We start from the raw sequence: 23,201 nt of genomic DNA, 5'->3' as shown, positions 1-23,201 counted from the left end.
GAAAGCTTTCAATTCTGTATTTACAGAATTTGATTCGAAAAGGAAAAATAACATTTGTAGTACATGTGGAAATAAAAGGTTGTGAAGATACAAGTGAGGTGTTTATGTAGTACTTCCTTCTTTTGCTACAAACTGTATAGTTTCGAGATAAAGTAAAAATCCTAAGGCTCCTGGGGCTGAATGCCTCTCACCCTGGGTGAAGTGCTTTTTCTAACATGCCCTCTTGAAACTGCACCATTGGATCTTCTTCTATTCCAGCCACACTGGGCTCACTGCCACATGATTTGTTAGAAGATCTCTTGTCCTTTCTTTTGAGTTTCCAAGAAAGAGCAAGAATCAAGAGACATTTTGCCCAGAGACAATACCCTGAAGTTCTGGTAGTTTCACCACTCCTCAAAATTCTCCAAAAGTATTCCTTTCCTCTACCCTCCACACTATAATCTAACAAAGGCACCTTGAATACTTAACTAAACTTTACTTGACCATGAGAATTTGAGGAAGCAAACCACATCCATCTGAGGACTCTTCCCAAAATAAAGGTCATGCTGCTTGGCTCTCCAGTGATTTAAAGTTATGGATCATATGGCTACCTTTACATAGAGGGGCACATTTAAAGGGCTACCTGTACTTTCCAGGTATTTACTGTCATCACCATCCCCACCCCCTGGGGCCAGAGCCTCTTCTCGATTTACCAGCCATTGTTTACCACAGTTTTTCCTCCCACCTTATTTGTACCCAGCTTTGGCCAATGATTGCACATATTTGATTTGGCATCTAACTAATTTCCTCTGCCCTAGATATTTGTGATTCCTTCTTTCTCCTGAGACATCCATAGCTAAGGATCAGTCCCTGGACTGTATGCTACCACTTTGCGAGACATCAAGTGGCCAAAACCATTTTAGGCTCCCTAGAAACATCAAAATATACAACCCATTTATCTCCTCTGATTTTACTCATTCAACCCCACAAAACAACTGTACAGTGGCTAACACAACTTTGAAAAACACACGTACATGTTTGCATCTTAATAATGATAAGTTGGGTGTTTTGTCCCTATTATTGCTCAGAAATTCAATCACTTTTAAAACAATAGCATATTATTTCACATAGGTTAACTTATTTGGTGCACAGACTGAAGGGTATCACTATAACAAGTTTAAAATTTTACTTAAGTCACACAAGAAAATTTAAAGACATGGAATTATTATAAGTAAAAAGCACATAACAAAATAGTATGTAAGTTTAGATATATATTTATATACATGAATGTTTTTATTTATATATACATAGATTAATATTATATAATACAATACATTACACATATTGTACAGTTTGTAATAAATTCTATATCATATAACATTTAACAAAACCAGGGTATATTTGAGTGGTGAGGCTATTTTCTTCGCTGCGTTTTTCCTTATCTCCCAAATGTTTTAATTTTAAAATTAAAACATCTTTAATAAGGGCTACAGGGAATACAATCATGAATGTAACAGTGCAGCTGCCTTCAGGCACTCACATGTGGACTAATTTTTTGAAAATTCTGGAAAGTGCAGAAATAAAAATTGAAAACAGAAGGGAAAAAAATAAATCCAAAAAAGAAGCAAAATAGTAAATAAAAGCTCCAGATGAGCAAAACCTCAAAAGAATAGGTCCAGAGACAGAAACACTGAGAAGACAATTTCAAAATACTATCTTACCCTGGTAGCCTAATATAATAAAGTTTAATGCATAATAAATGCAGCATTACACAATGAAGAACAAAAGTAATATGATGATTAGTTAGGTATCTGGGTAAAAAATATCTACCCAAACCTAATACCAGACATTAAACTCTAGAAATATAAGAATTAATTGTAAAAGAAGAGAATCAATTCATGAAGTGAAAGAAAAGAGGAAAAAGGAAACCTTGGTGAATATCTCTCCAGTCTGTGGCTAAAAAAGCACTTCCTAAATTTAAAGCAATGAAGAAAATTACAAAAGAAAACATCAATAGATTTAAATATGAAAAATGTATATATTACAATTCTCAAGAAACAGACAAAAATTGATGAAAAGCCCACAGAAATTTCAATAAAAACAAAACACTATAATCCTATAGATAGGTGAACAATAAATACAAATGGAAAATTCAATAAAAACAGTAAAAACAAATAAAAGGTCACTCTTAGTATGATATGGAGAGATCACAGGTGATCTTTATTTTCTACTTTGTACTTTACAGCATCTCCAATAAAAGCCACATATCATTTTTATTTTAAAAATAAAATAAAGTAGTACTGGATAATCACAACCAGTTTCTCCTTTAAGTCAAGGAGAACTGGCGGTTTAAGAGTTGGTACTATGAGAACTAGAAGAACTTAGAAAAACCCCAACCTACTTACTTACCAATTGAAAAGCCTGACTCAAAATCACCTGCCCTCCCTCCCTTCTACAACAAATGACGCTATGCAGTTAGGGCAGTCTTTCAAGGACTGTACCAAAACACAATAAAGGGAGACACGGGCATAACTATACATGGAATACAAACAGGAAGATGTGTCAAGTTTTTTACATGTATACAATGGAAATGAATATATCCAATGTTTACAAATTCTTCAAATATAAAGAGATGCCCTCTACACCCCAGAGACAGCTTGGTGAAAGACCTAGATATAAAAGACAAAATAAGCACATCATTCTGACAAAGGCTTATAAAAAAAGAAAATAATAATAAACACATCAGGTATTTTGAGACAGAACTGCAAAAGAAACAGGAAAATTAATAAAAGAAGGCAGATGAGAGGCATTTTTAAAGCCCAGTTGGGCTTTTCCCCCTTTTGAAGTTCATTTCTATTAATTTTATCATTTATCTGCAAAAGATGAGATACACAAAAAGATCATTATATTTCCTAAACCAGCCCCCTTAAAAAAAATCAATCACTGTGACAGAATAAAATTAACAAGGAGAGAAAATTTTAAGAAATATTTTCTGACACAATACCAACTGTGGGTGAAAGATTTGGCATGATATCCAAGTTTATGAAATATTTCTTGCTCCCTTCTGGTTTGTGGACATTAAGTTCCCCTGGAAGGGTTTCTCAGTTCCCTCTCAGAGGGACTTATTTCCATACTTTTGCCAAGAAAACTGTAGGACGTCAAGCTCTCACAGTCATCATTCAAATATTCATTCATTCATTGACATAACTAATATTTACTTAGTGCCTCCCATGTGCAGGGTGGATGGAGGAAGAAAAATTTTACTTAGGCTCTAGGGTCTAATATTTTACAACTAAAAGTGGCTGCATTCAAAGGTTGGTTAACAATTTTATTACTAGAAGAGTTGGGTATTTAAAGCACTCATGTAAAAATTTGAATTATAGTTTCCCGATTGGTTGGTAGTTATTTGGAGTGAATAAAGGTACCACAGGTTAGTGTAAGTCATCCTTGAATCTCCATGTGCACCATGAATTGACTGTAGACTGAAAAACTGCCTCACACAAGTGTACTATTTCTTGATATATGCACATATGGCTGTGATTCACGTAAAATCATTTTTAAATGTTATTGAATTCATAGCATCTTTTCTCAACCATGTATTTTCTCAATAAATGAATACTAAGATGCAGTTTTAAAAGTAGTAAAATGAGAAACTGCTAGAAAAACTAACTTCTGCTTTGTTTTTTGTTTTTTCTCATCTGTGACTTGAGAAAAATTACTAATTTCTAAAAATAGCTTTAACAACTCATTGCTATGTAGCAAAAGAATATATCATTAGCTTCTTTACAGCACTAAATTCAAAAAGAGTCGCACAGCTTAAACTAAACACCAAAGGCTAAAGATTTACCAGAAAATTCTGTAAGATATTATATCTTTTTTAATGAATCAGGCCTAACATGATCATCTGAAATCAATAAATTCACAGATTCTATCTTAACAGGAAAAGAACCAAACCCTCACACTTTAATCATACCAAAAAGAAAAAATAAATTAATTAATTAAGAAGAAACCACTAAAAATATTAAAAACAACAAGCCATGAAGATGAAATGGGTTTACCACAACATTTTATAATGATTCCAAGGAGCATTCAGCATTATTTACTGGAATTATTCAACAGCATGTAATCAGATGGGGAAATTCCTAACTTCCTGGTCTGTAAGGCATCAAATTAGAGGGTCTAAAAAAAAAACAAAACTTTCTGCTTTAACAAGTACATGAGATATTTAGCTCCACAGTAGCAAATAAATAATACGAATCATAGAATCTATTAATCCAAACCAAAATAGATTTCTCATGAACAAGTAGTAGGCAGACAAGGACAATTTTTAATGTAATGTAGTCTCTACATTGACTAAATGTAAAATAGAGCAGGTAAAGAAAGATAGGCTGAACTTTATCATTTACATGGTAAGAAGCTTCATTATAACAACACAATGTTGCACTGAGTATTGCTAGTATCTACTCAGTACCCATTTTCTCCTTTTGTCACTATGCTGATTTTCATTTTTCCACCCAGTCCACGAGACATGACCTCAGAAACCACTTGTATTAGTCTGATGTCATATATTCATATATATATATATATATATATATATATAGAGAGAGAGAGAGAGAGAGAGAGAGAGAGCGCTGCCCAAGACTGGGTAATTTATAAATGAAAGGGGTTTAATTGACTCACAGTTCCGCAAGGCTGGGGAGACTTCAGGAAACTTACAATCATGGCAGAAAAGGAAGCAAACATGTTCTTCTTCACATGGTGGAAGGAGAAAGAAATGAGTGCCCAGTGAAGGGGGAAGCCCCTTACAAAACCATCAGCTCTCATGAGAACTAGCTCGCTATCATGAGAACAGAATGGGGGAAACTGCCCCCTTGGTTCAATTCTCTCCACCTGGTCCTTCCCGTGATATGCGGGGATTATGGGAACAACAATTCAAGATGAGATTTGGGTGGGGGCACAACCAAATCATATCACCACTCCAGAGGCAGGCCTGGAAGGTCTAAGGGTAATCTTATCACCTTATTAGTGACTGGTTCAGATATCCAGGTGTAAGTTGAGGTACATCTCATTGCCCTACCTACAAGGATTGGTTCAGAAATGGTCATAAACCAATCGAGGTTAGTATAAATGAGGGAAAATTTGCTAAGGATTTCTGAAAAAGAAGTTTCCTTCTTTTTGCTCTTCAAGAGGGTGCCATCAGCACTGGACTACCTCCTCCTCTAAATATTGTGTTGTACATACTGGAGCTTGAAATTGTTGTTGCCTTTTGCACAGCACTGAGGATGAAGCCAACTCAGAGACGAGAGCATGAAGGAGCACAGTCAGGGTGTCCCAGCCCACACTTATCCACAGCTATAACTGGACTTCGTTCTGTTAACAGAACCCAAGAAATCGCCTACTTTAAGGCAGGTTGTGTTAGAATTTCTGTTTCTGGCAGCTAAAGGCATCCTAACGGATCCATACCAAAAGCTCTTTTAGCATTTCAAAATCACTGATGGGGTTAAAGTACTGAGTCTTAAGCTTTTAGAATGTTACCAATGATAACAAAAGGGTTTTTATACATATATGTATGCATACGAGAATAAAAAATAATAGATTATGTAAAATATAGAATATGGCAAGAAAGTGCTGAACATCTAATTCACTAATCCATTTTCTAATGAGTCTCTGATTTAGCCAGCCCCACAGTACATAGAGCAACCCCTCTACTCTGTTTATCATAGATATGAAAGCTGTGTTCATGAGCCTAAAGAGATTCTGGCCCAAGTTTAAATAGTCAAGCAGAGTACTTTATATGTGAGCTTTATCCCTGGAACTACAGGAAAACTTTGCCTGCATAATTATTTGTATAAAGAACCAGACAGAAAGTCAGGCTGGCAAATAGTTGGCTTTTACAAATTGGATCCTTTGAGATATTTCTAAAGGTAATACTTATGAAATATGATTAGTCAACAGCATATTTTAGCAGATTAGAAAAATCCCTAAAGATCTATTTAAAGAAGAAACCTAAAAACAAGCTTTTACCTCATAATTAAAGAATATGTTTATAAAAATTTTGAAAGGATTAACTGAATAATTCACCTCTCAGAGCTGCAAAATTTTGTATAAATAAAAAGCAAAATTAGTTAAGATTTTACCATGGTTTCATGGGTTACAAAAATTCTCCAAACTTAAATGGTAGTACAAATAGGGAAATACATATTCTCATAGAAACTATAGCATTCTTTGAATTCCCTCCAACATAAGTATAGATGTACATTAGCTACCAAAATCCTTTAAAAATTGAAGCAATAAAATGGTATTACACATTCTGATTTTATTATTTTGTTAACATGAAAGAATTTAAAAGTGTTTTTAAAAATAGAAACAGTGCTGCTTATTTTCTTTCTCATGTCTTTCAACTTAGGTCAGAATGAGGTTAACTGGGAAAACAGCCTTAATAAAATGGATATCTTCAGCAAATTCAGATAAAAAACAATTAAGTCATGTTTCTCCGCAGGGAAACCCATGCCACATTGCCATCTAATAAATACTGGTTATGTAACTTCATGGGTGGATTCATGAGGGACCATCTTCAACGTTCCACATAATCCTTGAGAATGTCTGGATTTTTATTGCAAAAGTCGGTAAGATTTGTAATCCTGAGTCCCATCCAGAAGACGAGGCATCACCAATGGAAGAAAGAATTACAATAATGTTCTCTATGCCCAGCCCTACACAGGGTTTTTTCTTCATTCCTCAAAACAACTTTGCAAGGTAGAAATTTTTATTCACATTTCAGAGATAAGGAATCTGATATTCAGAGAGACAAATCAGCTGTTAAGTAGTAGAACTAGAATTTGAATCTACTCTATCGGGCTCTAAATCTATGACCCTTCCCCTGATTTCCAATGAACAGATCAAACACTAACACATTAAATTACAAAGCAGGGAAGAGGAAAGAGGCTGTTAGCTGTGCACAAAAATCTACATTTGTTATGGCTGAATTGTGGCCACTGCAAAATTCTTACGTTGACGCCCTAACCCCCAGTACCTCAGAATATGGCTGTATTTAAAGACAGGGCTTTTAAAGAGGTGATTACATTAAAATGAGTCTATTAGGGTGGGCCCTAGGACAACCTGACTGGTGTCCTTAAAAGAAGAGGAAATTGAAGCATAAAAAGAGAAACCAGGAATGCACACACACAGAGGAAAGACCATGTAAGGACACAGCAAGAGGGCAGCTATCCACAAGCCAAGGAGACAGGCTCAGAAGAAACTAATCCCACTGACACATTGACCTTATATATCCATCCTCCGGACCTCTGGGAAAATAAATTTCTGTTGGTTAAGCCACTAAGTCTGTGGTATTTTGTCATGGCAGCCCTAACACACAAATACAATGTTCTCTTATTCCTGGGCACAGAGCTAGACAATTCCCAGCTTCCTTCACAGTTAGGTTTGGCCACGCAACTAAGTCTTAGCAAAAGAATGCAAAGCAGGAGTGACGTGTGCCATTTCCTGGCCTTCCATGCACACTCCTCCATCCCACTTTCCCTCTGGCTGGCTGAAATAGAGCCAGTCCCAGAGCAACCTTCATAGCCTCATAATGATGATGGCAACACTGTCATAACCTGAATCCCCAAATGACCATATGAAAAAGAGCTGCCCACCAATGTGTGAACCTACCTATTACTAAGTGAGATGTAAATTTCTGTAACATCTGCGCCATTATGCATTGTTGGATTAATCTGTTACAGCAAAACTCATAGATTTAGGGCTAGACCACCCTAACTAATACTGAAGCACAAGAAAGTATAGGGAAAATGTAAGGAAGGAGATACAGAAACGCACATGGTAGGGAAGTACTAATACATTAGCAGTAATGCTATTTGTGTTGCTTTGCCAAAGACAGCCTCAGCCTCCCAATCCTTTACAAACCAGGGAAAGCCAGGAAGGAAGCATAATGCATACCAATATTGCAACATGCTTTTGGAGAAATAACAAACCAAACCAAAGTATAACTATGCCATAAATTATTCCTAACAGAACATTTGCTAAATCTAGCCCAGTCACTCACAAAATGTGCTCAAATACACCCTAAGAACAAGACTGATAAATAGCAATGGAAAAGTCACAGTTTTGGCATCCTCCACTTGAGGACAAGTTGCTCTATCTGCATTGAAAGCTATGAAGAGGTGTGTAGACAGCCTGTGGTTACCAACCCTTGATGTTGCAATACTTAAGTTTCTCTCTGTTCTTCAAAATGTCTTCAATATCCTCAAAACAAATGAAACTTTATATAACAATATTACAAAAGTCTATATAATCATAAAATACATTGAAGGGAGGGAATTACAGAACATGAATCAGATAACAAAAAAAGTAATATAATTCCGAAAGAGTTGGGAATCACCGATCTTATAGTTTTGTCCTTTGTGATCACAATGCATACAGTTTAATAAGAGAATGAATAATAAATCCTTACTTTTGGCAAAAACTTTAGTCATCAAAAACAATATTTCTTTGTAGAATTACACAACTAGAGAGTATCAGTTATTCTTGTAGCAATGATTCTCTTGCCTGAAAGCACAAGTTTCAACAATTACCATGGAAAGTCATTCTTTTGCACTATATTTCCACTCCATATGAAAGATAAATTCAACAAGACAGATGGAAAACAAATGTTGATTTTCCAGGAGACTGCAACATCTCAGGTTCATACATGTAAGGAACTTGTATATTAGAGGAAAACACCTCCCACCCAATTCTCCAGAGACATGGAAAATTACCACAGAAGTCCACACCCTTTGAGGGGTATATTTTATAGATCCTAACAAGTATAGATAAAAACAAAAAGTATGGCCACTCTAATCTGGATTGTGCCTAAAAAGAGACACAAGTACATACGGCGTAAAGTATTTTAATCAACAATCGAGCAATGAATATGTTCCTTCCTCTCTGACAGGACACTTTCTAATTCCCAAACAGCTCTTCCACTACTTCCTAATTCTATCTCCTGAGAGGTCTAGCTAGCCAACCACCTCAAACTGCAGAATGGGCATGTGTCCCAGTTTTGAATAATTTAAGGAAGTTAAGTTCCCAGGCTTAAATTAGCTTCTGCAAAATTCCTATCCAAAAGTGAACCAACAGAGTGTTCTATCAGAATTTGTAGATACCACAGAAAAAAATGAAAGGAACTGTACCAACCAAGACCTAAAGAAGGTATCCAGAATTATTAGTTCAGCAACCTTTGCTAAGCCACCATTGTGTACAAAGCACTATGCCAAGCACTGGCATAAATCAAAGACTCCTGCTGCACTCAAAGGGAGACAAGATAACTAAGGAATGATGGGACTAAGCACTGCTGTAATAGGAAGAACAAGCAAAGTGCTTTGAGTGCAGGAAAAAGAAAAAACAACACTACTGCTGAGCAGGAGGCAATAGAAACTGTGGAGGATGTAGTAATTGAGTTGAGTAGGATTTCAAAAAGCAGGCAAGGGCAAGGATAGTATTCCAAAGAGAAGAAGCAATATGTGCAAAGGCAAAAAAGTATCTTGGCCCATTTGAGGAGATAATAGCAGTCAATATGGCTGAAATCAGGCCCAGAGAATAAGATATTAGTTTAACACAAGACCCAAAAGCTAAATCAGGACCAGATAATGAAAGTCAAGAAATACCTTCAAGGAATGCAAACTTTATACCACAGGTAATTGGGGAGTGGGAGACTATGATCCAACTCTGTTCGGTTTAGATGGTTTGCTTCATATAATGATGCTGGGAACCCAAGTCGCCCAAGCTACTGTCATCATTGCTAAAAATCCAGGCCTTAGAATAGCTATGGTTCCCCTAAATTAATAAGGACTAGACCTATAGCTGGGAAGCTATAGGACTTTAAGATGCTCATGATTTTTTAATTAAGTGGTCATCAGAAAGATTTTAAATGGAAAAGTTGGTTTCTGTCAGGTTAAACTTAGCATGTGCTCCATAGTTCTCTTCATTCTCATTGGAACTTAGATGAAATTTGCCCAAGACACAGTTAGTACAAAATCACCATGATTCCTTCTCACCCCATACCATACTCCCCTCCCCAACGTACTTATCGGATTTTCAATCTGATTCACTCCCTTCCTGATTAACTATTCTATGTCTACGACAAGTCTCTCTAAAAGGGTTTCAGATCATTAGGGATGCTAAAAAATCTTGTGTCTCAAAAGGCTTAGCAGAAAAGATTATGAGCACAGCCTGAACATTACCAGAGAGCAGGGCTGCCTTACTTTGGGCTGCCCCAAAGGTCAATGAGCTGTACAGGAAAGTAGAGAGCTTTCCTTTATCTGCACAGCACCACAAAGTGGGGCTGTCAGCTTGGCCCCATCCTCAAGCTACCTGCATTAAGTGAAATTCTCACCTTTAATCCATCACTCAACCCAATAGGGGGGTGAGATGATGGTATAAGATATCAGGCAGCATAACAACTAGCTAGCTACAGAACTATTTCATTCCACACACAATCTATGTAAGTACAAGTTCATTGTTTTTTCAAGACCACCAAATGACATATACCTAGGACAATAAAAATGTACTAACTCTGTAAAGTTGCTCCCTGAAACTAGTTACTTACCTCTGTCTGCCTCTCAACATTCTTATCCATGCCAGGTCTTCGGTCCAGCCTTCCAGGGATCTCAGTCTATAAATCTTAGCTTAGAGAATTTCTGACATTTGACTTAATCCCCTTTGAATCCACTCAAGGAAAACTTCAGAACAATTTCTGCTCTGAGGGTCATTCAAGAGTCAGCTACACCATCAGGGCACCCAGGCAAAGGCTCAGGACATAAAGCAGTAAAGGTATAATGCCAAGGACACTGTTTTCCAAAGGGCATTTGTACCTTCATGTACTCTTTCAGTCATTTTTGTTAAATGCTCATGTTTTCTGTTTTCAGTGCCCCAGAGATAGGAAAGATCTTTAGAAAAATCACCTTTTCCCATATAATATTCCAATTCACATTTTTCTTTCTTCTTTTTTTTTTTTCAAAAGAAAGTAAAGGCCCTTTTCAGCCGGCCTTTTGAGGGTGAGCTCTGAACTGAGGTACTGATCAAGGACTTTCTGCAAGTTTAATGTGAAGATCGTGGCTTCAGAAAACAAGAGAGGCTTAGTGGAACAGATTAATAAAACTTCTTCAACTAGACTTTAAGATTGTCATACAGTCTGACCTTTTACTAAAGTATACTAACTATAAACTACTTATAAAAAATAAAATATTATGGGGAGTGGGGAAGGCCCTGAAAGTCAGTATGTGTTTATAAAATAAATCTTGAGTACTATCACTGACATCTAGCTCTGTAATCAATAATAAATCTAAATATTCTATTCGAATTATCCCTAGTTCTTTAAAGTATGAGTTGACTAAATAAAACTAGCTTCCTGGCCACACGGCTTACTCCATGAGTAAATGTTTTAGCACCCTCTACTGGCCGCTTGTTACATCTAATCCTCTCATAACTTCCCCCACAATGCGCAGCTGCTTCTCAGAGGGCAGATGGTGGCTGCAGCATGTCACCCCATTCCTTCCTCAGAATCACCTGTGAAACAGCTGAGCCAGGAGCCACTGCCACACAAGAAAAGGATGAATCCTGAAGTGCTCTCCTGACACTGCTTGTGCATGAGTTATGTCTTCACTGACAGATTTCACAACTACCCTGGGTCCAGGGTTTGATCTGCATGCACCTCCCGGAACCAACCACAGGCCTCATTTCTACAATTACAGATGCTCCCATTGCCTGAGCCCTGCCGAGACCCTATATCAGCCCCCTGCCTGTCTGCTTCATCTAGCCGCTCTGCGGGGACGCAGGTATCTGGAGAGACCAGCTCACCTATCACCTGGGTTAACTATTTGGGAGGCTTGTTTTCCCCCACAAGCTCACAGATCTGATGCCAATCAATTCTTTGTCCTTAGGTTTATATTAACCAGGTTTTTTGTTGTAGGGGAAGGTACTGGAGGAGAGTTTCTCCTCTTTCATAGCCTAATGACAAAGCAAATTCTAATAATCCACAGTACCTCAGAGAAAGCGAGGCTCCTTCACCAGGATCTAACATAAGCAACCAGGAACCCTTTAAGCTCTCATTATGTGGTCCACTTTCTTTCAGAAAGGAAAAAATTAGAATCAGCATGGTATTCATTATTCAATAACAAAAGGAAAGGATAGGTGAAGAGAAGAGGTGAGACTATAAAATGTGGACAGTTTGCTCATGCCCAAATCTTGCTAGATCAAGCTACTGCTTACTGATTAATAAACAGTTATTGGTTTGACATCAGTCATGTACTGAGTACAAAATACTCTTTAGAAGGAGATTTGTAAAGGGACTAGAAAGTAATTCCTTCAATCAAAAAGCTCACAATTTGGCTGAAAACATGTCAAATGAAATAATTTAAAACTGACATAGGGTCATTTCCCTAAGTAAAAATATACACTGAAAATTCCATAAATACACATACATACAAAGTCCCCTATCTCTCTCTCACACATATATGGAAAAAAAAGATCAAAATATTCATAACAGTTATCTCTCTGGTAGAATTTCATATGATCTGGATTTTTTTTCTTATTTATCACTACTGTTTGAATTTCCTACAAGGAGAAGGTAGTATCTTAACAAAGAAAATGTAAATAAATTAACAATCAATTTATCAAGGGTTTGAGCAAAGGAACCTGCTTATGAATATAATACTGTACATACATCAACAAATGGTGCTGGGAAAATTGGCAAGCCACATGCAGAAGAATGAGGCTGGATCCTCATCCCTCATCTTATACAAAAATCAACTCAAAGATGGATCAAAGACTTAAATCTAAGACCTGAAACCATAAAAATTCTAGAACATAACATCGGAAAAACTCTTCTAGACACTGACTTGGGTAAAGAGTTCATGAACAAGACCCCAAAAGCAAATGTAACAAAAACCAAGATAAATACATGGCACTTAGTTTAACTAAAAAGCTTCTGCACCGCAAAAGAAATAGTCAGAGTAAACATACAACCCATGATGGGAGAAAATTTTCACAAACTATGTATCTGACAAATCACTAATATCCCGAATCTAAAAGGAACTCAAACAAATCAGCAATAAAAAAAATAAATAATCCCATCAAAAAGTGGACAAAGGACATGAATAGACAATTCTGAAAAGAAGATATACAAATGGCCAACAAACATATGAAAAAAATGCTCAACATCACTAATGATCATGGAAATGCAAATCAAAACTACAAGATACCACCTTACTCCTGCAAAAATGGCCATAATTTAAAAATCAAAAAATAACAGATGTTGGCATGGATATAGTGAAAAGGGAACACTTTTACACTGCTGGTGGGAATGTAAACTAGTACAACCACTGTGGAAAGCAGCATGGAGTTTCCTTAAAGAACTAAAGTAGAACTACCATTTGATTCAGCAGTCTCACTACTGGGTATCTACCCAAAGGAAAAGAAGTCATTATATAGAAAAGGCACTTGCATACTCATGTTTATAGCAGCACAATTCGCAGTTGCAAAAATATGAAACTAGCCTAAATGCCCATCAACCAACGAGTAGACAAACATACATATACATATACACACACACCATGGAATAGCACTCAGCCATAAAAAGGAACAAAATAATGGCATTCACAGCAACTTGGATGGAGGTGGAGACCATTATTCTAAGTGAAGTAACTCAGGAATTAAAAACTAAATACTGTTAAAAGTGGAAGCTAAGTTATGAGGACACAAAGACATAAGAATGATATAATGGGCTTTGGGGACTCAGGGGTTAAGAGTGGGAGGGGGTTGAGGGATAAAAGACTAAACATTGTGTACAGTGTACACCGCTTAGGTGACGGGTGCACCAAAATCTCAGAAATCACCACTAAAGAACTTTTCCATGCAACCAAACACCACTTGCTCCCCAAAAGTTATTGAAGTTTTTTAAGTTGCAGAGAAAATAATAGTAATAATAATCTTTTCTAAATAAATAGTGTTTTATTCTCCGGAAAAAAAAATTGTACATACAGTATAATCTATGAACTTACACAAAAACTCACAAAAGGGCTAGGCGCGGTGGTTCGCGCCTGTAATCACAGCACTTTGGAAGACCAAGGCAGGCGGATCACCTGAGGTCAAGAGCTCGAGACCAGCCTGGCCAACACGGCAAAACCCCTACTCTACTAAAAACACAAAAATTAACCAGACATGGTGGTGGATGCCTGTAATCCCAGCTACTTGGGAGGCTGAGGTAAGAGAATCGCTTGAACCCAGGAGACGGAGGTTGCAGTGAGCCGAGACCATGCCACTGCACTCCAGCCTGGGCAATAAGAACGAGACTCCATTTCAAAAAAAAAAAAAAAAATTTTTCACAGAAAAAATACTTGAAGAGAATTATTAATGACTATGAATTTTGTCATATGTTTTCTCATTTTCTAGTACTTTTATAATAGAAAGTACTAGATCCTTCCTTAAAGAAATTCAAATGTTAAGCAATCATTCACTCTTGCTATTAAAAAAAAAAAGTAAAAGTGCTTTTAAAATAACCATTTACTTAATGGCATACCTGGAATAAGTGCTGTGCTGATAAGGATGTCTACCTCCTTGCATTGTTGAGCAAAGAGTTTCATTTCAGCTTCAATGAACTCTTTGGACATCTCTTTTGCATATCCTCCTTGTCCCTCACCAGATTCCTTCAAGTCCACCTCCAAGGGCTCAGCACCAAGAGACTTGAACTGTTCCAAAGCTGCAGCTCTAGGGTGATTGTTAAAGTGGAAACAGTAGTTATTTCAGGCCCTAATAAAGAAGTCAAGATCATCATTTACATCTACCTTTTTAAGAACAACAAACTATATATTCAAAAATCAACAGTCCCTTTGATGTCATACTTGTTTCAAATATTTTTCTAAAGGCAAGTAACATATTTAAGAGAATATTCTTTTCTGAAAGAAAAAAAACTACTGAGAATTCCAACTTCTACTTAGTTAAGTTGCAAAAGCAATTATACAATTGCCAACTCCAGTAATCAATTGTGTTCCTTATGACCCCGGTGTGGATGATGATGTGATATCTGATATATATCAGGATTTGACATCATTCAAATCATTCAAGATGAGGTTTTTTCACTTGAAAATATTCTGAATTTGTTCTTATTAGAGACTTTTCCCACAAAAATAACTCTTACATGTAAAATTATTCTAATAAAGTGACTTTTTTGCCCCCCACCCTGTCCTCATTAAATTGTATTTGCAAAAAATAACCTATAAATAGTAGTAAAGGGTAAAATGTGAAAAGCCAACACATTTAAATTTTATAAAAATAAATTTAGTTTTAAATAAATAAATAAATGCTACCCAAGTACTGTCTCCTGGTTGGAAAACCAGAGCCAACAAAGACCTCAGCTCTGTGGTGGACATGCGTGTAACTCGTCAATATCCATTCCACTGTGGTAAATCCCAAACCCACCTAATGACAATAATCAATCAGGGTACTTGTTAAAAGTTCAAATTCCCAGGTCCCTTCCCAGACCCACTGAATTATAATCTCCAGCAAGCAGGCCAGACGCTATATTATTTTTAGCAAGAGCTGCAGTTCATCCTTGTCATCGCGGAAGTTTGGGAAACCATGATCTGAGCCAATAAATCCCTAGCAACCATCATGTTCAAGAGTATGCATAAAGGGTAGGACATACAGTCCACGGTTGAGCAAGAGGTTCTCCCTCTGCTGGCTTGAGCAAGGAATCTGGTAGCCCAGATTTTCCCCGGGAGGTAAAGTTGCAACCACAAGTGGAATCAGCCTTAGGAGGAAGCCAAAGCCAAGGACAGCAGAGAGGAGTGACAGAAACTGGTCCTTGATAGCACCAAGGAGCATCTCACTCTAATGTGAAAAGGAAGTCATTCCCCTGGATTCTCAGTTAAAAGAAATAATACATTTTCTTATGTTTTAAACCAATATGTGTGTATGTACACACACATATATATACACATATATATATGCACACATATATATGTATATAAAATAATCCAAATTTTGTTCAAAAGTCATATATATATATATATATATATATATATAAACTCTATCAGAAATTATACCAAAATATCACTAGCAATTATATCTGGCTGATAGAATTATAAAAAGTATTTTCACATTCATCCTTATGTTTCTCTGTATTTTTCAATAATGAATTCACATCATTAGAAATATGTTATTTTTAAATCTTTGTTGTTATACCTTTGCCCATAAAATAATCTCATCATTCAAAAATATTATAACATATTAGCATTTAAAATGTGTATGTCTTTTGACTCCAATATTTCCTTAGAATTTATCTAAGGAATTTATCTGGGGAATTGGTTCCATGACCCCACTCAGATATCAAAATCCACGGATGATCAAGCCCCTTATAAAAGACAGTGTAGTATTTGCACATAGCCTACATACATCTTCCCATAGCCTACATACATCCTCCCAAATAGCTTAAATCGTCTCTAGATTATTTATAATGCCTAATAAATGTAAATGTTATATAAATAGTTGTTATATCATATTATTTAGAGAATAATGACAAGAAAAATGAAATTGGTACTAGCTCAGTACAAACACAAACATGTTTTCCGAATGTTTTTGATCTGGTTGAACCCACAGATAATAGAACATGGATACAGGGCTTACTGTATGTACATGTAAGTGTATATTGACCTACAGAGTACTGTGTAAATATAGCAAAAAATGTCCATTTATAGAGGCCTAGTTAAATAAATTGCTGTACTTCTATACAATGGAATCTTCTGCAGCCATTAAAAACATTAATATGTAAGGAAAGATCTTCATGATCTACTGTTAATCGAAAAAAGGTAAATGGAACAGTAAAATTACATTTTTAATTAATGTGTAGAAGAGGGAACACATGAAAAAAATTACCACTAGGCAGTGAGACTTTAGGGTATTTTATTTTCTGTTCTTGTGCTTTTTCATATTTTTCTGAATTGGAAGAATAATCATGTACTATTTTATGACAGGAAAGAAAGCAAGGTTTTTATATATTTAAACTTTGTGATAAAGGCATTAGGCAAGATAATCACTATTGCTAAGAGGAGTATCTTCTAGTTATTGTTTGAAAGAATTCAAAAGTCAGACCATTTAAATACCATTGGGCAATGAGCTGTCTGTAAGTTTTTAGGATATTTAACTGAAAATACATACCACTCAATCTTCCAACAAGAATTTAAAATCAAGTATGCTTTGGATTTCATATTTATAATATGAAACCAACCCCATCTCAAAATAGTGACTAGAGTAACTAATGAGCTATAATTCTTAGAAAAGTATTCAATCAGTTCAGTCACATCTTTCTTCATTGTATACTTGAGATACCTGTATAACGAACTTAACAAATTATAAAGAAAGATTGAGTTTTTGTATTTTTCTAATATAAGCAACAGCCATATTCTAGCTGTTGATTCTGTACACAATCTAAAAAATGACATCAATATACTAAATTCTCAGTAGTTTACCCACCACCAAGTTTCAAATCATCTTTAGGTCAAATACATACATTTCTATTTTAATACTACTGTCCACTACAATGAAAACTTAACCTGCTTTCTACTGGCTTGGAGGTCTTGAGAAAACTTCACATCAACAAACAGTAAAAATAAAATGACAGGATCAATGGCATGTTTAACTCTAGCTATGCTTGGTTTGTGTCCTGGTTACTTTGGAAATGACTTATTTTCTCATTTCAGCAGGACAGCTTTTTATCAGTATATCACTTTAACTCTAGATAAAGACTATTAACCATATTCTATGGAACACTGTTTACTCTGAAAAGTCACATTCTTCCAACTTTGAATGGTTGCTTTCTTTTCTTTTTTGATCATTCTATATTCAGGATTAACAGTAGTATTATTCCTCCAGTAACCCCAGCTGATAATAAATAACTACATTTTTCAACCTCAAAAATTATTAAAACACATATTAACAGTACTCAACTGACATTTAATAAAATCCAGTGTCTAGTGTCTTCTGAAATGAAGAAGAATTTTAATCAAACTTCTCTTTAAAAACAATCTAGGAAAATGTGTATATGTCTGCGTTAAAGAAATAGAGTGTATTTCTTTATAAATCAAGTCTTTCACCCAGGGGCTCAAAAATTATCAGAAAAATATATGCAGCTCTATCTTAACATAAAACGCAGGAAGCATAAATAATGCAGTAATAATAATTCACATGGTGCTAGTCAAGTGAAGTGCCAATCAGCTTTATTTGCTTCTATCCATTCAAGGTAGGGCATGCCCCCACTCAGCCTGCTGTTTTACTCATTCTTCAGATTCACAAACATCTTTGTTCATGCCCTAACTAGTGCCTAAAAGCATTCTGAACAGAAATAGGTAAAGCAACATGTTAAAAACTCAGGATAGAAAGAATTCTGGTCCCACTGTCAATCCACCAAAGAAAATAGAGTTGTGAGTTGTTAATTTAAGTAATACATTTTCACTTTGCATTAACTTTTAAAAAGTGGAAACATTTTTAAATGGAAAGAGCTTATAGACCAGTTGCAATGTGCTACTTCAGTTTATAAGTTTTAAGGAAAGTGTAACATGCCCCTGGAACAAAATGTTTTTACCTTAACATCAGTCACTAGTAAAGCACTCACCTTGTGTCAAACCCTCGAACGATTGCACCCATCGACTTTGCTGCGCCTGCAGAAGCAAGCCCAGCAACACCACCACCAACTATCAGAATCTAGAAAAGAAGATAGACCCAGTTATGTATTAAGGCTCATTATCAACTAATAATGAAAAATCATCGGCTAACAATTATTGGTGCCTAGTATAAGTTTAGCATCAATAAATGGCGGTGCTGATGGTGATGATGATGATCAGCCCTTAGTAACTGTATGGAGCACATAGACTATTCTTTAACTGAACCACCACTGATCTTAAAATTTTATGAAAGAAACAACTGCTAGCAAAGGCCAACAACAATTCACTAAAAATAGCCTAATACTCAGCATATCCATGTAAAAGCGACCTAAGCATGATCAGCATTACATATGTTGAAGATTAACAGATTCTTTTCCACTGTCTAAAAGTTCCTTCTACTAAAAGTCCCAGTGTGGCAATCTAACTACCTTTACCCTACCAAATTATAAGGTTTTTCTTTCTTCATCAAACATCAAAATACATTTCAAAGATGGGTACAACATTGGTGAAACATCTACCCCAACCTCTATTTTGAGCCAAAATGCTTCTGAAAGGAACAGCTGATGAGCAACCACAATTCTGAACCATTTTGAGCAACTCTCCCTAAGTCTGAAGCAATGAAACTAATGTCCCTAATCATGAAGGATCAGCAACAAGAGAACCAAAGAATTCCTCAGAAACAAGAGTCTCCCCCGCCTTCTAAGAAACAAAGTAAGAACAATATTGTCTCCAGTCTGGAATGGGCCTTCCAGAGTAAAGTCCTGTTATATATCCCATAAACAGTCAATTGAAAGCAACACTTTGTTCCTGTAGAAAAAATGCCACCCACAGAATCAGTGAAGCTTATAAATTGACACCCACCCATCATGCCCACATGTCCTTCTGCCTTTACAAAGACAAGGCTAGTCAGACTGTGCGCCAGTGAGCTCTGGGCAGTGTCTCAAAGGTCACATGAATTGATCTTGATAATGATGCTGTGTTTGGGGACAAGGGGAAGTCTATAGGAAAGGGGGCAAAGAGTGACCAGAGGGAATAAGCAGGCTCTAGGCTCCAAAGCACCAACCTCTTCCACACAGGAGCTCCATCACCACTGAAAGAAAGAGAGAAAGAGAAAAAGAGAGAAGAGAGAAAGAGAGAGAGAGAAAGGAGAGAGAGAAAGAAAGAAAGAGAAAGAGAGAAAGCAAGAAAGCAAAAAAGCAAGAAAGAAAGAGTAAATAAAAATAAGTAAAAGTCACATGACTTGGCCAAGTTTTCCTGAATCAAGACATAACAACAACAACAAAAAAAAAAAAAAAAAAAAAAAAAACCCATACTTTAAAAAACAGAATCACACAAAAAGAGCAGATCTTACTATAGAAATTTACTTTTTCTTTCTAAAGCATGGAGTAAAGAAAAAGACACAGAAAATAAGAGTCAGAAAGCTTAGGTCAAAATCCTAACTCTGTTACTAACTTGTTTTGGGTGATCTTGGGCAAGCTGCTTATCATCTGCAATACAGCAATCAAAGTGCCTTCTCAGACTGTTGTTACATTAAACAATGGAATCTAACCGAAGCACTTACTGCTAACTGTTACACTGTAGGCATATGCTCAAGAAATAGTACGGGGCCAGGCAGGTGGCTCAGGCCTGTGATCCCAGCGCTTTGGGAGGCCGAGACAGGAGGATCCCTTGAGCTTTGGAGTTCAAGACCAGCCTGAGCAACATAGTGAGATCCTGTCTCTATTAAAAAACAAGAAATAAAAACCTAAAAAGAAAAAAAAAGAAATAGTATGGGAAAGGGCAGGAGAAAGGAAATAACTTTAGGAACACTGTTTGTGTTCACTCATATAACTTGCTCCTCCTCTGGCCTTCCCCATCTGAGTAAAGGCAGTAACTATGCACAATAGTTTAAGCCAAAATGGGGAATTTGTCAACTTCTCCCTTTGCACATATTTCCATTTCCAATTCATTAACAATTACTACTGGTTTTAACTCCCAAAGATCTCCCCTAATCCAGATAAAATCCTTCACCTTTCTCTACATTTCTGGTGCTGTCATCTTCCCAGGTACAACCAATTGCTGACAGATCTTGCCTTCACCCTACTATCCATTGCCCCACAGAACAGCCACATGATTTTTTTTAAATACTAAACCAAACATTTCCCTCATCTGCAGGAGAACCCAAAGTCTATAACATGACCTAGAAGACAGGCCCCACATGATCCAGCCTAGACCTTCCTTTCCGACATCATCTCAGATCACTCATCTTGTTCACCACACTCCAAGACCAACGGTCTTTATTTTTCCAGAACCTAAATACTGGAATCCTAAATGCTTGGCATCCTTAAACTCTTGTTTCCTTCTTCCATGCTTCAAATCTCAGCTCAAAGGTCAGACGAAGCTTCCCCATACCTCTACTCAAGTGACCTGTGCCCATTACTGTCATATCATACGGTTCATTTTTTCCTGTGTGAAATTATCTCATGGCCAGGTGCAGTGGCTCATGCCTGTAATCCCAAAATTTTGGGAGGCCAAGACAGGAAGATTGTTTGAGCTCAGGAGTTCCAGATCAGCCTGGAGTGAAAACTCCATGCAGAGTGAGAACCTGCCTCCAAAAAAAAACCAGGTCAAAAAAAATAATAATAATAAAATAAAATTCCCTCAGGTATTTATTTGATCTTCTGTCTCCTCACTGTGACCCCCACTGGAGTGTAAGTTTTGTGCAGCAGGGATTTTGTCTTGTTCACGCCATATCCCCAGCTCCTAGAACAATGCCTCACATATCATTGTCTTGGGCCACATATAAAATACACTAGCTAACACCAACAATTGCTGATGAGCCAAAAAAATAAAATGGCAACAAAAATCACATAATGTTTTAAGAAAGTTTACAAATTTGTTTTGGGCCGCACTCAAAACCATCCTGGGCCACATGTGGCCCACAGGCTGTGGCTTGAACAAACTTGTTTTAGCAGGTAAGAACCCTTCATGTTTAAAGGAAATCCAAATAAAAGACTGTATTATGCAATCCACCTTAATGAGCTGTACCAGTGCCTTCAATTTCAGAAAATTATTTCTGTCATGTAGCCAAAGTCCCTTAAGCTGCAATTTAAATTTTCAGTAAAGATAGTCACTTTTCCACCTTTTAAAGGCTGATTCTCTTTTCTTTAAGCGTCTTGTCTTTTGTTTCACTTTTTAATATCTTTTATTCACAGCTTTTCTCTCAACTTCCACATATATCTAGAAAGATTATAACCAAAGTAGACTCGTGCATCAAAGCATTCAGTCAATTTAAGAACAGCATCGAACTTCTGGCCACTATGCGTGCCAGATATTTTTTTATGATCCTGAGAAAGAAGTCAAAATTTAATCATTGTACATCTCACATCTGCGTTGTTTGCTCACACTTTCTTGCTAAGTATCCTGGCCTCCACTTAAACCGCATTTTTTTCACCTGGCCTGTTTTTCAAAACAATATAATTTCTCAAAGCTGCTATCAGCTTTTGTTTTAATTGTTTTCCAGATTTATTTTGTGTGAGAACTCTGGGCTTATATAACAAAGTACTTAAGAGCAGGAAGCGCCAGTAAACCTGTACCCTACAGGTAGGTAAATGACCACATTTAAAGTCAAGTTTCCTGTACCTAATGCTATGGTTTGGATGTGCTTTGTTCAAGTGAAAACTCATGTTGACATTTGATCCCAAATGTGGCAATATTAGGAGGTGGGACCTAGTGGGAGGTGTTTGGGTCATGGGAGTGGATCTCTCATGAACAGATTAATGCCCTCCCTGGGAGTGGGGGGCAGAGTTCTCATTCTGTGGGTTGATAGAACGGCCAAGTTCCCTCGGTTTCTCTCTCTTGATTCCTCTCTCACCATGTGATCTTTTCTGCACATGGCTGCTCCCTTTACACTGTCCACCATGAGTTGAAGCAGCCTTGAGGCCCTCACCAGATGCAGCTGCCAAATCTTGAACTTTCCAGCTACCAGAATTATGAGCCAAATAAACCTCTTTTTTTAAATAAATTACCCAGTCTCAGGTATTCTCTTTTAGTAACACAAAATGGACTAAGACACCTAGCCTCAGGATTTCCACTGTTACTGAGTGTACATAGGATTGAAGGATCACAATATGACCTCCTATTCTTTCAGCAAGCCATTGTCACCTCTCATCGTTAACTGCTCCTTTCTGCTCTCAGTGTGGATTAAAGAAACTGGCACCCTTTCTCTCTGCCAAATACCCTGATTACACCACCTCCCATTTCCTGTCTTCTTGATCCAAAAATTGACAAGAAGTAAAGAAACCAAAAATACCTTGCATATGTGCCAAAATGTTGCAAAAATTGAGAAACCCAGAATCTTCAGAATGGTATCTTGAAGATTTGTTTTAAAAAATTAATAATATATAGGCTACAAAGGACAAGTTATCCAAAATTCTTTTAAAAATTCAAATTAGTAAGTTAAAAAACAGAAAAGACTAGAACTTTCAGAAAGTCAAAGTTCATTTTTTTCTAGCAATCTTAAATGTTAAGCTTTGA

At 36.6% G+C, this 23,201-nt stretch overlaps 1 protein-coding gene across 2 annotated transcripts in view; it reads right to left on the bottom strand.

The window, feature by feature from the left end:
- The window catches only part of NNT (nicotinamide nucleotide transhydrogenase), a 96,556-nt gene that overhangs the window by 57,639 nt on the left and 15,716 nt on the right, over nucleotides 1-23,201 (bottom strand). For both annotated transcript variants that reach the window (XM_011976457.1, XM_011976456.1), the window contains exons 6-7: nucleotides 18,638-18,726; nucleotides 14,549-14,736 (exon numbers count right to left, since the gene is read on the bottom strand). In XM_011976457.1, coding sequence (XP_011831847.1) covers nucleotides 14,549-14,736; nucleotides 18,638-18,726 — 277 coding nt within the window. The remainder of the gene's footprint in view (nucleotides 1-14,548; nucleotides 14,737-18,637; nucleotides 18,727-23,201) is intronic.

Source organism: Mandrillus leucophaeus, unplaced genomic scaffold (genome assembly GCF_000951045.1).
Source record: "Mandrillus leucophaeus isolate KB7577 unplaced genomic scaffold, Mleu.le_1.0 Scaffold1660, whole genome shotgun sequence".
In the NCBI taxonomy this organism is placed as follows: Eukaryota; Metazoa; Chordata; class Mammalia; order Primates; family Cercopithecidae; genus Mandrillus; species Mandrillus leucophaeus.
This window is presented reverse-complemented; position numbering and strand designations above follow the sequence as displayed.